This window comes from Temnothorax longispinosus, unplaced genomic scaffold, assembly GCF_030848805.1.
Source record: "Temnothorax longispinosus isolate EJ_2023e unplaced genomic scaffold, Tlon_JGU_v1 HiC_scaffold_13, whole genome shotgun sequence".
NCBI classification, from domain to species: Eukaryota; Metazoa; Arthropoda; class Insecta; order Hymenoptera; family Formicidae; genus Temnothorax; species Temnothorax longispinosus.
Window position 1 is genome coordinate 436,537 of NW_027269815.1, and position 15,183 is coordinate 451,719.

The following is a 15,183-nucleotide window of genomic DNA, read 5'->3' on the forward strand; positions in this document are numbered from 1 at the left end:
AAGAAAGCTCATGTGATTCGAAAGGGCTAAAGGTCCGTTGTACGTCCTACCGTCCAGATCAATCGACCAAACGTAACGCTTGTACGAGATGTACATTCGATTTTCCAAAATCAATATCCCGTTCACGCGATCGAGGCTGCACAGGTCCGGCGATGGCGGCGATGGCGGCGATGGCGGCGACGGCGACGGCGACGGCGGCGGCGGCGGCGGCGGCGGCGCCGGCGTCCGACGCGAGGGCTCGTTCGTACTTTTTTCACCGTACAAACGTTGAATGTCGGCGATGTCGTTTTGGTCGAGCTTCACCGGCTACTGCTGGTCCGGCTGTATCGCGAACATCACCGATGTTTTGCGCCTGTTGTGCACCAATCCGAGAGAGTGGCCGATCTCGTGCGTCAGCATGTAATGCAGGGAGAACTTATCCGCGGGATGTTTATTGACGTAAATGTGCCACGGCTCGTCCCCGTCAACGTGCACCTCGGAGACGAACCCCTCTTGGTCCGTCGGGAGAGACGCGTGGGCGAGCACGTTGCCGGGACCGTCGAATTTATCCGAGCAAACTGCTCCGTTTACCTTGGTATTCGTGTTATAGTGACGTAGGCGTCGCCAAGATATTATAATGTCGGCATTCGGCGTTTCGGAGCGTTCGAACGTCAATGCCGAATGCTGCGACCACAGGTCGAACGCGGCCCACGCCGTGCTCAGCTCGGTCTCGTCGGCTAAGTAAAAATGCCACGTCAGGTGCGTCTTCGGCCATTTGGATAGGCTTGCTTTCGTTCCGTGCTTCAGGATATCTCGGAAACCGCATCACGGTTTACTCATCAATTGCAGCGTTTCGTTTTTGGGCGTTCCGTCGCCGGGTAAATCGTAGTAATTCTGAAAATTTTCGAAGGCTTTGCGAAGAATGTCGTTTCGTCTCTGAGCCGGAACCGCGTCTACGTCTTTGGACAGATATCCGTATTTTTGCAGGTAATCGAACGTGAGCGCGTAATTTTCGTCCGTAATTGTGGGATTGATGCACCTCGCGGCGATAAAACACGCGGTTAACGCGATTACGCGCGCGAGCCACATCGTCGAGAGCGAGAGAGACGGCGGAACTGCGATGACGGCGCGTTGCGGTTTGAGCGCGATCTCGACGAGCGCTCCGGATGCGAACGTTTACGCGAGGACGCTCGTTAGCGATAACGTGGATAGGTAGCGGCGGGGGTCTCGGGCAAGAAAAAATGCGTCGAAGATTCCGGCGGATGAGTCGGCCTGATAAAAATGCATTATTTTCCTCGATGTATTTTTCTTCGACGCAAAAACGCTGTTCTTGTTACATTTTTTTTTTTTACCGCGGAATCCTCCCTTTGTCGCGCTTTCTCGGCGCGGATAGGTGCGGCGGCGGGGTATCGGGTGAGAAAAAAATGCGTCGAAGATTCCGGCGGATGAGTCGGTGTGATAAAATACATTGTTTCCTGGATGTAAAAAATATTATTATTATATTTGTACTACAATATCCTCCTTTTGTTGCACTTTTTTCGATATAAAGAAGTCGTGGCTAGAGCGGGGGGTCTCGGGTGGAAAAAATTGCGTCGACGATTCCGGCGGACGAGTCGGTTTGATAAAAATGCATTATTTTCCTCGATGTATTTTTTCCTCGACGCAAAAAATGCTATTCTTAGTATATTTTTTTACCGTAACATCCTCCCCTTTGTTGCACTTTCTCGGTATATAAAGAGCTCGCGACTAGACTTGGGTGTAGTTTACCCCTATTTTTTACGCGAACTATTGTATACTACTAAGACATATAATGGATAAAGTGAACGAACTGTGCGCGATATGTGACGAAATGCAAACACGTAACTCACGTGGCTACGGCTACGGACGAGTTCCAACAAGCGATCCTACAGTTGCAGGATCGACTCTTTAACATCGTGCAAAGAGCGCCGCCTTGTCTCCATTTGACAGTTTGTGTCGACGAGGACGCACATATGCAGGATCGATTGTAAGTGTACAAACGTTAAATTATATTTTTCTTAAATAACGCTGTGTATTTATTGATAATATTTATTGATAATATATATTTTTGACGCAGAGGACTTATTGTCTCCCTGTTGCGAAAAGCGCGCAACCACATCCGGTTGTATGCCGCAAGGATTAGAAGCATTAACCGCGATGCTGCGCGCTTTGACCACGACGATTGCAATAATAAGGACGGCAATGAAAATGATGATGAGGAAGAGAGCGGCCGAGGAAATATTGACCTTGATATTATAGATGTTGACGGTGACGTCCCCCAAGAGTGGGCTTCCTTATCTAATAAGTAAAAAGTTGTAACAATAAATGAGTAAAATATATAATTAAAATAAATATTGATTATAAAGTAGTATAATAATACTCAAATAAATATATACTAAATAAAGTAGTAAATATAATGTAGTATATAGTATAGTAAATATAGTACAGCAAATATAATATTATAAGCTACCGAGTATGTATAAAACAAATAATAAATATTATATATATATATATATATATATATATATATATATATAACAAATAATAAATACGTGTGTGGCAATTAATAATCACATCCAACGTTCCCTCCACCGATACCGCGTTCTTGCTCGATCTCACTTAGTCCCGCGCTAAACGTTATCGCTCGTATCCGCTTTGCCGTCGGCGTCAGCGTTCGTTATCGTGTACCCGCCTCGCGTTCTCGTTCGCTCCCGTATCGCTCACTCGTTATGTCGTACCCGCCTCGCGCTCTCGTTTTCTCTCTGTTTATCCCGTTAAGAGGTATCGCGTTCCCGCGACCGGCCATTATTACGCACTCGGTATTATCGCGCTCCCGCCACCGGCCATTTTCGCGCACTCGGTAGCTTATAATGTACGTATATAAATACGGGGTAGGTATGCGAAAAGAGGAACACCGTTGTTCATAGATTTTATGTCGATCTTTATTCAATAAAATATAGATAAAACGATATACGTATATGATGGAGTAAAATAAACGAGTAAACACAATATAGATAGACAAATATATATGAAATAAAAAACGAGTAATACAATAAGAAAAAATGATCAATACATTAAAAATGTAATTATGTTAAACGAGCAATATATAATATGTTTTTTTACATTAAATTTGCGGAGTCGATGCTGGCGAGACATTCGCGTCGCTCGATCCACCAATCGCGCAACTTCATCACGTTCTCCATGGCGCAGCACCGTTGGTTACGCCGGCAGCGAAACGCGCGATCGGCGCGAAGAAACTCCAACCGATCGACGTCGTCGTACTCCGCGTCGACGGTCACGATCGTCGCGTCGACGTCGCCGAGAATCTCCTGCAGCCATCTCTTCTTCTCGAGACCTTTTACGTAGATTTGCGCGCTGGGCGTCTCCTCTCTCTCCCACGACTCTCCCAGGTTGTCGCACACCGCGCGTCGATTGATCGTCCTCGCCTGGCGATAGTCCGTGTCACCGTCCTCCCAACGAAGGCCGTGATGGTTCGCTATCAACCAAATGGCCCTTGCTTCCTCGGAGCTCGTCAGCAGATCCCAACTCATCGGCGCGCGAAACACGTGATGCGCGAGCACGCGCGTCTCGCTTCGCAACACGGCCACCTCCTTCGCGACGAATCTGTCGCCCACCGTGAATCCCTGTAGGTCGACGAAGATCGTCGTCGTCGTTGCCGCTGTTGCCATTGCGTCAGCGCGCGTTGGAAATAATTAGAGAATAGACGTTCGTTTAAGTTGCTCGTTCCTAACAGAGTCTGAGGAACGATGGAAGGAACCCGCGAATTTATATATTCCTCGTTTCCGGGATAAAGCAACCCCACAACCACATTTTTCCGTTTCCCGGATGAGGTATCCTCACAATCGCATTTTCCGTTTCCCGGATGAGGTATCCTCACAACCGCAATTTCCGTTAAATAATTTTGCGCACCACGTTGGTCAGCGGACTGTACTCGATGACGCGATCGTGAACGATGAGACAAAAGACGGTGGTTTTCGGCGGAACGTTTTCCTTGTTTTCGAACTCGATGCGCACGTCCACGGTGGCGCTCTTCACCGATTCGTTTTGACGGGAACAATCGATCACCGCGAGCGGAGCTACCCGCGCGAATTCGCGAGGGGAGAAGAGCGCGTCATCGCGACTGTCCCCGTAGTACGCTCCTCGAAATTTCGCGTATATCTCGTACAGCACGGCGAACTTTTCGCTCTCGAAATCCGCGTTCACGGCGTCGTAGGGATAGAATTCCGAGTTGAGATACAATTTCACGTTGGCGAGCGCGCATGATCGAACCTCGAGGCGTCGCACAGTGGGGCGAATCTATCAAAAACCGGATATTGGACGAAAAATGAAAGACGTATAATTCAAATTTTGATGAGATTTTATGTTAATATATATCCTAAACTATAAATAAATGTGCTTATAATTGATTTTATCCCTTGTTATTTCCTCAAAATGATCTGATAAAGTATGACATTTTCGTGAATACTGAAATTCTAGTAATTCGATAGGTTACTTTCTAAAGTCCTCCGCCGAAAGCATAACTGCGAATATGAGTTAAATGCATATCAGAACTTATTTATTAGGGTTCAAAAAACATATTTATTTTAGTTTTATGTCATTTGAGTACTTTTATATATTAATAAACATACACGACATATTCGACTATTAAAAAGTTCTTACTTCAATATTCAAACAGGAAGAAAGTTTGTGGATTAGAATGGATTAAGGTTTGCTCTGCGTCATTTGATAGGGCAAAGTGTCTAGTTTTTGGACATATAAGGTTGTTTATCCGCCTTCGTCCGTCTTTTATGAGAAAATTGACGTCGAAGTTCACTCAACATGGTCGAACGTCGTCCATGAATAGCTCAGCGGACGCCGTTCGATCATGTCGAGTGAATATGGACGAAATATCTATTATTTTCTCATAAAAGAGGGACGAAGGGGGACATATAATTTGTTTAAATATTGCTATTTTGTAATGATTAATTACATCCATATTTTATAACAATTAATTATGTCAATAATAAAATAACGACGAGCGAGGCTCGTTCATCGACTTGTCACGTATTCTGTAAATCCATGGGCCAATAAGATTGCTCTACGTTAAATATTTCGTTCTCTCTCGAGGGGGGGAGGGAAGGGAGAGGGAGGGGGGGGAGGGGAGGGGAGGAAATAAAAACAGCGGAGATAAGAACTTTTCGTCAGTTTTTCTCGATCAGTAGTCGATTAAAGACTTTTTGATTTTGAAAGTTTTGCTTTATACAATTCACTTTGCGTCCTTTTTAGGATACAGTAAAAAATATATAGAATATATAAAATATATAGAAGATTATACTTTAACACGCTCGCAAAATGGAAAATTTCCGAACAAATCGTCAACTTTTTAATTGTATGCATGCAAATAATCTTGATTTATCAAATTATAAGGCTTTAATAAGCTACATAACATCATGTATTAATACTGAATTACCCAAAGTCGTGTTGGAAGCATTGAAAAGAAAAATCATGGTTTCCACGAAGAATTTGAAGTCAAAATGGGTAGCTAGCTCTTACAGTTACAACAAATTTATTACAAGGTATGAAAGTTGGTTAAATTGTGAATTTTCTTTTCCGAACGAAGTATTAATTTAATTCCTACTTCTTCACGTACGCGTATGCCTCTTAATAGATCAAAGAGCTTTGTAGAATGTTCCGAACGACATAAAGAAAGAGAACTGAGGAAGTACGGAATAAAAAATGCTATCGTACCGACAATTATCTGAAGATGCTCAGGAAGCAAACCATAAATATTTTAGAAAATATAGAAAAATCATTCGCAAAAAATGTCGCGAATACAAATAATAAAGATATTTTTAATAATTTAATAATTGCTTCAGATCCAATAATATCTAATTCGCGAAAAATTATGGGACATAAAAAGAAAGAATTAACTAAAGATGCAAAATGTCTATTATATTTCAGTGATAATAATGTAGATTATGATGATTAAGTTCAAGAAATAGATGTGAGAAGCAAGAAAACAGTTCCTTTTCTATTATAAAACTCACAAAAATTAAACATCCCGAGGTTTAAGACTATCAAATAGAACATAAAATAGAACGCGCTAGAACATTAGGGTACGGAGCAGTAAGGAAATATGCGATAATAATTATTCATATTAATTAATAAAGCACTAAAAAAGTATAAAATTAAAAAAAAAATTTTTTTAATAAAACCGATTTAAAAAAAAACTAAAAAGTACTTAAGAAATTAAAAAATCATCTATGCGCTTTATGAAAAATTGTTAATTAAATAATTTTGATTTCATACACTAAATGTATAATAATCGTATATTATTTATGTCAAATTTCAAGTTATTTCATTGAAAAATGTAGAAGTTATAAGCAAATGACCGAAAAGTGAGGCGTTCGCCCCACTGTGCGTCGCCCGCGAATTCGTTTCGCCGTCCGATCTGCAGCGCGAATATGACGTATCGCGGCTTCTCCAATTGCGGCGCGGCTTTCACGGCCCACGAATGCTTGGTCGTGCTCTGCAGCAGGGGAAATTCGTACAGGTCCCAAGAGCGAAAGCCCGCGCTTAGAAATCGTCCACTCTCCAACGTTCGCAACAGCGATAATTTAGTCACGTCGTTTAGCGTGAGGCATACGCCATTGCACCTTCAGCAACGTAATTTTAGGATCCTTGGCCGGATCTCTCGGCACGGTCTTCTTCGGATCTACGAGTTGTGGTCGCTACGAGAGCGTATCAGGATAAGCTCGTGTCGCGCGTTTATCACCACGCGTCTGTAGTCCTCGCAGAAACCCAAAAGAATATTCAAAGGTACGCAAAAGTTGAATTCATGGGACGCGTTGTTCAGATTCGATTCGCTCGTCGGATAACTCTGTCCGGCGTTCTGCAGTCTTCTGGCTCGTTCGATGGTCAGCGACACGTAGTTCTTTATCGTGCTGGTTATGCCGACGTTTCTACACCGGTCGATCTCCACGCCGTCGAGTTCGTATCGAATTTCGTCGAACATAAACGCGACGCAGTTGTTGACTAATTTCGCGTATTGTTCCTCATTCGTCGCGCCGTCGTCGTTGAGTCGTCCCTCGACGTACAAGAAACTGTCGCACGGCAGCGTATACAGATCCTGCTGCTGTATGGGTATTCGTATCTCGTCGTTGTGCCCGAACGTCGTGTTGACGTACGGGTTATACGTGTGAGTCTCGATACCGACAATGCGCTCGTCGAAGATCGGCTCAACGCCGATACTCAGGATGTCGGCCATGGTTTTTCCTCTCGTAGTAGAAACGACGCGGCGGTGACGCGTTTCTCACGACGAGACCCAGCGATCGTAGGAACCTGACGTTGGCGTTGCTGAGAACGGCTCTCCCCCCTCCTCCTCCTCCTCCGCCTCTTCTCTTTCCTACGCTTCCGATCTCGTCGTAGAACGGGCTAGCTCGCTCGTTCGTACAATTCGCGCTAGAACCGTTCAGAACGAGCATCCCTCCTCTCGCTCTTTTTTCAGGGATACGCGCACACACACACACAGACACACATAACCGTGACGACGACGTACGTGCAGTCTAATCGTTATCTCCTCGCCGCGAAAGTCGATCAGCCAATCTTTCTGATCCTCGACTCGCACCGTGATATCGGTGACGTTTCGCGCGACGATCGGGAGGTAAATGATCTGCGTCGGAGTCTCCGACAGTTTATATCCCGGTGGAACTTTCGGCGCAAATTCGTGTATCGCGTGCACCGAGCGTCCGTTGCTGTACGCTCCCGCGGTGATACTGCACTCGATGCGAATTATGTTCACGCTCATGACGTCAACGGGTCCGTCGGAAACGTACCATTTGTTCGGTTTTAGGATACGATCGCTCGAGAAACCCAAAAGAGAACCGATGTTGTTCGGTTTTGTAAAATTCACTCGGTAGGCGCACTTTATCTCGCTCCTTATGGTATTCTCGTTGGCGCGAAGATTGAGCACTCTATCGCCACCGTCGTCGTCCCCGTATATGTCATAACCGTCGCCATCGTCGTCGTCGTCTTCGTCCTCGTATACGTGATAAACCTCGTCGTCGGCTTCGTCCTTCTCCGTTCGGTTTTTTTCTTTTACCGTCCAGCGTCATCGGTCTGCGGTTTTCCTTCTTTCTCTTTAATTTTGTCTCTCTCGCGGGCGCGACGTTCGCGATAGAGAAGAGCGGCGCGCAGATATCTGCTCACGGCTCGCAGCTCGTACGAGCCTTCCGGAACGACGATTCTCCGGTCGTCCTCGCCGTAGTAGAAGCGATTGTTCGCGGACGTAACGTTCGGTATCGAATTGTACGTCTCAAAAGTCGCCAAACCCAGCTCGTATTTGCCGTCGCTCAGATCCAAAGCGGGAAAATGACTCGCCGTGAGAACGCTGCTGGTCCCGGTCAACGTGAGCGTCAGCGACATCGCGGGAGAACGTCGATCGTCTGCCGCTCCCCCAATCGATTTCGCGAAAAAATCGCAGGCACAGCTGTCCGCAGATTCTCTGATCGAATGTCTGGAACGCGCGACGATTGTACGTCACGACCGCGCTCTCGCCGCCACCGTCGCCGAGATACCGCGCGAGATCCCTCGGCGGACGGAGATTTCCAAACGCGTCGAAGTAGATTGCCGAGTTCCCTTTTTTTGCGTAAGCGACCCAATGCGTGCCCGGGCCCACCGTCGTCGAGATTCACGTAGCCGCACTCCGCACGTCGCACCCTCGTTGGCAGAGCGTCGCGCATAAACACCCCGCGGAAAAACGGTATGCGCAGACGACGCGCCGATCGATCGAGCTGCTCGTTAGTCGTGACGCCGTACGGAGATAGATGCGCTAACGTCGCCTTCTTCCGCGAGGTTTTTTTTCAACGACTCTCCTCGCGCCATCTCTGCGCTTCTTATACGACGCGAGGTACAACCCGCGACCCTCCATCGCGCGATTGTGTCGCTGCAATTCGTCGAGTTGTTTTTGCGCCGCTTTGTTGGCGCTCACCGCTTTGGCCACGCCGGCCGCGCCACCGATCAAGGAACCGAGAGCGCCCAACATCGGTAGAAAGGGCAAGAAGCCGCCGCGTTTCGCCGTCGGAAGTATCCTCCGCTTCTTCCTTCTCGTCTTCGCGCTTCTCCTCAATCCCGTTCCTTTTCTCGTTTACCTTTTGCGTTCCATACCCATGCCCAGCTTCGTCTTCGTCTTCATAGCCGTCCATACGGCCGCCGCGGCGAGTCTCTCACCGGCCGTGGAATCCCTCGCGGTAACGCGCTCGCGCGCCCTCTCGGCGAGCCGTCGATCGGCGACGTGTCGCTCGGCGAGCTCGTCGCTTCGCGAATACGCGACGTCGTGCTCTCGACACGCCGCGTCCAACGGATTGATGCCTTCTTCGCCGCGCGCTAGTCTCTTCGCTAGACGCGTACCGAGCCCGCAAAACTGATAACCGGGTATGTGCAGCTCGAAGGGAAGAGCGTTTATCGCGCGATTGAGTAGACCGGTGCCGCGCATTCGGTCGCGGTTGCGGGAGGAGGATTCGTTTCTTCTTACTTCAAACGGGAAGTCGATGACTCACCGTTTATAGGGGGAAAGCGATTGCACTCGTGGCAGTCCTTGATGAGCGGCGGCGGACCGTCTATGTGCGTTTGCTGCCACGGACGATTGTAGTGTTGCATGCACGGGCGATATCTCTGCACCTCGGGATCCCCTTGTATACCCATGTGCGAATTTCAAAAAGGCTCAGTGCTGGCTTGGTACTGGTGCCAGAGTTACCAGTACTGGCTGACGATTCTGGGCCAGTACAAGCTAAAATCGGGGTCATTACTGGGGCAATGTCGGAATGATAACACGGGTCCCAGTCTTGGCGCCAACTTTGGCCCGACACAGAGTACTAGTACGGGGACAACACTGATTGCCAGTATTGGGCTAACTCTTGGCGCCAACTTTGGCCCGACACAGAGTACTAGTACGGGGACAACACTGATTGCCAGTATTGGGCTAACTCTTGGCGCCAACTTTGGCCCGACACAGAGTACTAGTACGGGGACAACACTGATTGCCATAACACTCGCGGCGTGTTGCTTTCGTGCCGCAGTCGTTACCCTCCGGCGCCGCTCGAGCAAAAAGCTTTCTAAATCCCCTCGCGGCGTGTTGCTATCGCGCGGTTGTTACCTCCGGTCCCGAGCAAAAATTTTCTAAGTTGACCCAATACATCCCCAGTACTGAGCCAACTTTCGACCGTAAATCAATATCATTTCTGGCCTTATACACGGTCAGTACTGAGACGAGACTCGCCTCGGAATATGGTTGGGAAACGATGCTCTCCGCATCGACTTCGTCGTACGTGCCCCTTTCGTGTACGTATTCCACAAACGTTTTACACATTCGTACAGACCAAGCGAAACGCGTTTGCACGTCTGTACGTATCGCTCGTGTCGCTCGGCTCGCCGAGCGCACCGAACCTCTTATAGTACCCAACCGGCCGGCCGAGCGATCGACGACGCACGGTCTTACGCACGGTCGCTTACGGGCGCCGGAGGCGAAACGCGAAGCGAGACGAATGATACCATAATTCGGGGTACTTGTAACCGAGAGGCACAAACGCGGTCGTTACCTCCGGCGTGGGCTCTAGCGAAAAGTCCCCTCGCGGCGTGTTGCTTCCGCGCCGCGGTCGTTATCTCCGGCGCTGCTTGAGCAAAAAGCTTTCTAAGTCCCCTCGCGGCGTGTTGCTTTCGTGCGGTTGTTACCTCCGGCGCCGCTCGAGCAAAAAGTTAAGTCCTTTCGCGGCGTGTTGTTTTTGCGCGGTTGTTACCTCCGGTCCCGAGCGAAAATTTTCTAAGTCGACCCAATACATCCCCAGTACTGAGCCGACTTTCGGTCGTAGATCAATATCATTTCTGGCCTTATACACGGTCAATCCTGAGACGAGACTCGCCTCAGAACAGAGTATGGTTGCATGGGAGTACTGGTCACCGAGACTGGCACAATACTGATCTAGCGGTTTATCCGTACTGGGCAGTGCCACCCATCAAGTCTTGGCAGCCAATATTGTGCCACTTCTGGGCCATGCGGACAACTCTGGCAGAAGTCCGACATTCGCACATGGGTATGTTCGGCAAACAGTCCCACAACAGGTGCACGTATCTCCCAAATTGACGCAACAGAAGGACCTCCGGAACGTATTGCAACTCCTCCGCCGTTAGATTGAGAATTTTGTAACTGTCCACCAGTATGGGAAACACACGGTTGTGAGACATCTCATCGATGCGCGCGAACGATTCGTTGCTTTTAGAAAATAAATTTTTTGTACGGATACGGTGACACGCTCGCGCTACTTATACCCGCGCGCGAGGCGTTTGCGCACGCGCGACGAAACGGAACGACGTCCGCGCTTTCCTCCCTTTTTTCGGCGATCGAGAGACTCATCGCGAACGAACCGAGCGGAAGTCGCGCTCGCGGAAAAAACCCGAGAGAGAAAGAGAGAGGGCAAACATGCGATTCGTGCGACAGGCGGCGACGTTAGGAGTCTCGAATCTGGATCGCAAAACGATGGCGGGGTCGGGCGCGACCGAGAGAGGAAACGGAGAATCGCGCCGGCACGGTCCTCTCCTTCCGAACGTCGTCCGTTGCATCATTTGTGGTCCCTCCAATTGCGGTAAGACGAACGTTCTGCTGAGCCTGCTGGAACAACCGCACGGTCTCCGTTTCGAAAACGTATACGTGTACTCGAAATCTCTGCAACAACCGAAGTATCAATACCTCGAACGATTGTTCGAGCCTATAGACGAGATCGGCTATCACGCGTTTTCCGACAATCGCGACGTCGTTCCGCCCGACGAGGCGCTTCCCGACTCGGTTTTCGTCTTCGACGACGTGGCCTGCGACAAGCAGGACAGAATGAGGGAGTACTGTTCTATGGGCCGACATTCGAATATCGATTGCTTCTATCTCTGTCAGACGTACGCCAAGATACATTTCGTGCGCGATAACAAAAATCTGCTGATCCTGTTCAGGCAGGACGGCACCAATCTGCGACACGTGTACGACGATCACGTGAACATCGACATGTCGTACGACGAGTTTTGCGCTTTCTGTCGCGAGTGTTGGCGGCGCACCTACGGTTTCGCCGTGATAGACAAGGACAGCGCGTTGCGAGGCGGACGGTACAGACGGGGCTTCCACGACTTCGCCGCGCTGTAGAGCCGATCAGTGCGCCTCGCCGAACGACGCGAGTATGAGCGCGATCGCGGAGGAGAGAACCGCGCGAGAGATAGCCAAGACGCGCGCCTCGATTCGCAGGAAGTACGCCGCTCTCAGGGCCGGGAAAATGGAGAGCGAGATCGCTCTAGTAAAGAAGTACGAGCCCTATCGTCAAACCTCTGAAACGGCTCGCCGATGACGTGGAACGTAGGGGTAAAGGACCGGGCAAGATCGACGACGACGACGGCGCTGGCTTTACGTTCGCGAAAAAGATGAAAGCGACGAAGAGAGCGAAGAAGGACAGCGAGAACGGCTACGACGACGACGACGACGATGCTGGCGCCGACCTGGAGCGCGATTACGGGGAGGACGACGACGTACTCGCGCCAATCAGGACAACCACGACGGCGGAAAAAAGAGAGTCGCGTCCGGCACGGTTGAGTTCGGCTCCCGCGACTACGATCATGATGTGCTCCACGCCGATCCGCGGCGATTCGGCCCAGTTTTTACCCAGAGAACGCGAGATCGTCTCGGATACGACGACTCCATTTCCCACGTTGGAGACGTCTGCCGGGAAATCTTTGAGTACGGCGGAAAGTCGCGACGCTCTGACTAGCCAACTAGGACCGTTAGGGCGGGAATACTTGGGCGCTCTTCTGGGCGGCGACAAAAACAAGGAGATCGACACCGTTTACGGCGTGCATTTCGGCGAGAAAGGCACGATGCTGGGTAACAAGCGATTTAAGCTGAACGCGGATGACTCCATGGTCATCGACGGTACAAAGGCACGCGCGGCCTGTACGAGTTGATCTTCATGGGAAAACCCGACGCTAAAATCTACACGGAGAAGGACAAACTAACGTACAGGAGTATACTTTTCTCCACCAGCGCTCACAAACGCGGCAGCAAAGCCGACAATCCCGTCAAGGGCAACAAGGGACCAAAGTACAAAAATATAATAGCGCCGCTCGTAAACCTGTCTCACAGAGTTGGAACTACGAAAAGTGCCGGGCTACCGTCGGCCATGCCACTGACCGACAACGCTATCGATTACGTTCACTGGGACAATCCCAACGAGCTGGTCAATAGACTTCGACTGCTGGACGCCTCTCGTCGGGCCGGCAACGACGCTCACGACAACGAAATCCTGTCGATAATCGAGGAACTTCGCGAGGCCAGCTTCGTCATAAATTGATCGGTTGCGTCGGTCGCGACGGCAATGCGAGTCGCGCGACCGCCAGCGCGATGTCCGTGAACAAATTCGGCATGTCTCTGACGAATCGGGGCAGCGGCGACGGAGTCGACGGTGCGTCCACGGTGAGATTGCGCTCCTCGATCGAGTCCCTGCGCAATTACGCGCGCAACAACGCGCTCTTCATGAGCGAAGATTTTTACGACGCGAGGGAGCGCAAGATACGAAGAGTAGCCGCGCCGGAGATCGACACCGACGCGACGAACAGGAGTTACGTCGAGGACGCGATCAAACAATCGAAGAAAAGCACGACCGAAGAATTGAACGGTAGGATAGTGGCGGTGGAGAACAAAGCGGAGAAAAATTTGAAAAACGAAATAGCAAAGGTGAGGGACGCAACGCTCTTCATTCGATTAAACTCTTACGAAGCGGATTAGCACAAGATACGACACGTAGCCGCGCCGGAAATCGGCACCGACGCGGCGAACAAGACCTACGTAGATGGCGCGATCGGACGGCTCAAGACAGTCGTGACCGATGAGATCGAGAAGAAAAACGCGACGAAAGAACTGAGAGGCGGAATCGCGACGCTGAGGAACGACGCGCTCCGTTTGAACGAGGAATCCTACGACGCGAGAGAGCACAGGATACGGTGCGTAGCCGCGCCGGAAATCGGCACCGACGCGACGAACAGGAGCTACGTAGAGGGCGCGATCGGGCAGCTCAAAAGCGTTTTAATCGAAGAGATCAAGAATAACAACGCGATCAGAGAATTGAGAGGCGGAATCGCGACGCTGGAAAACGTCGCGCTCCGTTTGAACGCTCAGGATTCCTACGACGCGTCGGAGCGCAAGATACGACGCGTAGCCGCGCCGGAGGTCGGCGCCGACGCGGCCAACAGGAGCTTCGTCGAGGAAGCGATCGCGGAACTCGGAAAGACTTTGAGTGACGCGATAAAAGAATTTAAAAAAGAGTTCGTTACTGTGAAAAATACCGCGGATAGGCACGAGGTTGAAATCATCGCAATCAAGACCGTTTTAAATCTTCTCAAACAAAATGAGCGTGGAAAAACGTAGACTCGTGGAAGAATTGCACGCGCCGGCGCGAAAAAACTTTCCTCGCCCCCGCGTCGTGGTGCGCGGTTACGACGACCTGTGGCAGGCCGACGTGGTCGAGATGCGCCCCTATTCGCGCGCAAACGCGGGTCACAATTACATTCTGACGGTCATCGATGTGCTGAGCAAGTACGCCTGAGCGATCCCGCTTAAGAGCAAAAGCGGAAAGGAGGTTGCGACGGCTCTCCGAAAGATCTTTTGCGAGAACGCGCGACACCCCAGGAATCTGCAAACGGACAAAGGAAAGGAATTCTACAACGCCGACGTGCGCAAAATCCTCGATGAGCGCGAGGTGAATCACTGAAAATCCACGTATTCGGTGATGAAAGCGTCGGTGGTGGAAAGATTCAATCGCACGCTGAAAAACGACATGTGGAAGCTCTTCACGCTCCAGGGATCGTACAGATGGATAGACTCGCTGCCGCGCCTCTTGTCGAATTACAATCGTCGCAGACACAGAACGATCCGAATGCGTCCGGCGGACGTGACGCCCACCGTCGCCGAAAAACTGCTGCGCACGGTGTACAGTCGCGCGAAAATAGCCGCGCCGGCGAAATTTCGAGTCGGCGATCCGGTGCGCGTGAGCAAATTCAAAACGATCTTCGAAAAAGGCTACACTCCCAATTGGACCACCGAGATCTTTCGCATAGCCAAAGTACAAAGGACCAATCCCGTTACGTATTTGCTGAAAGACGTTC

At 50.0% G+C, this 15,183-nt stretch overlaps 2 protein-coding genes across 2 annotated transcripts; both read right to left on the bottom strand.

The window, feature by feature from the left end:
• Positions 1 to 306: 306 nt before the first annotated feature.
• On the bottom strand, positions 307 to 1,068 carry LOC139823542 (matrix metalloproteinase-19-like). The gene is made up of 2 exons (XM_071796085.1): positions 816 to 1,068; positions 307 to 716 (listed from the first exon to the last, which is right to left on the bottom strand). The coding sequence occupies exons 1-2, from the start codon at positions 1,066 to 1,068 to the stop codon at positions 307 to 309; spliced, it is 663 nt and encodes a 220-aa protein (XP_071652186.1).
• Positions 1,069 to 6,712: 5,644 nt separating this feature from the next.
• LOC139823543 (uncharacterized) lies at positions 6,713 to 7,264 on the bottom strand. The gene has a single exon (XM_071796086.1). It carries the CDS (start codon positions 7,262 to 7,264, stop codon positions 6,713 to 6,715), a length of 552 nt encoding a protein of 183 aa, XP_071652187.1.
• Between the last annotated feature and the right edge of the window lie 7,919 nt (positions 7,265 to 15,183).

Coding starts and splice junctions, on each gene's coding strand:
- LOC139823542 (XM_071796085.1), bottom strand. CDS start 1,068: ATGTGGCTCGCGCGCGTAATCGCGTTAACCGCGTGTTTTATCGCCGCG. Junction 717..815: donor CGAAACGCTGCAATTGATGA/GTAAACCGTGAT, acceptor ATTTTTACTTAG/CCGACGAGACCGAGCTGAGC.
- LOC139823543 (XM_071796086.1), bottom strand. CDS start 7,264: ATGGCCGACATCCTGAGTATCGGCGTTGAGCCGATCTTCGACGAGCGC.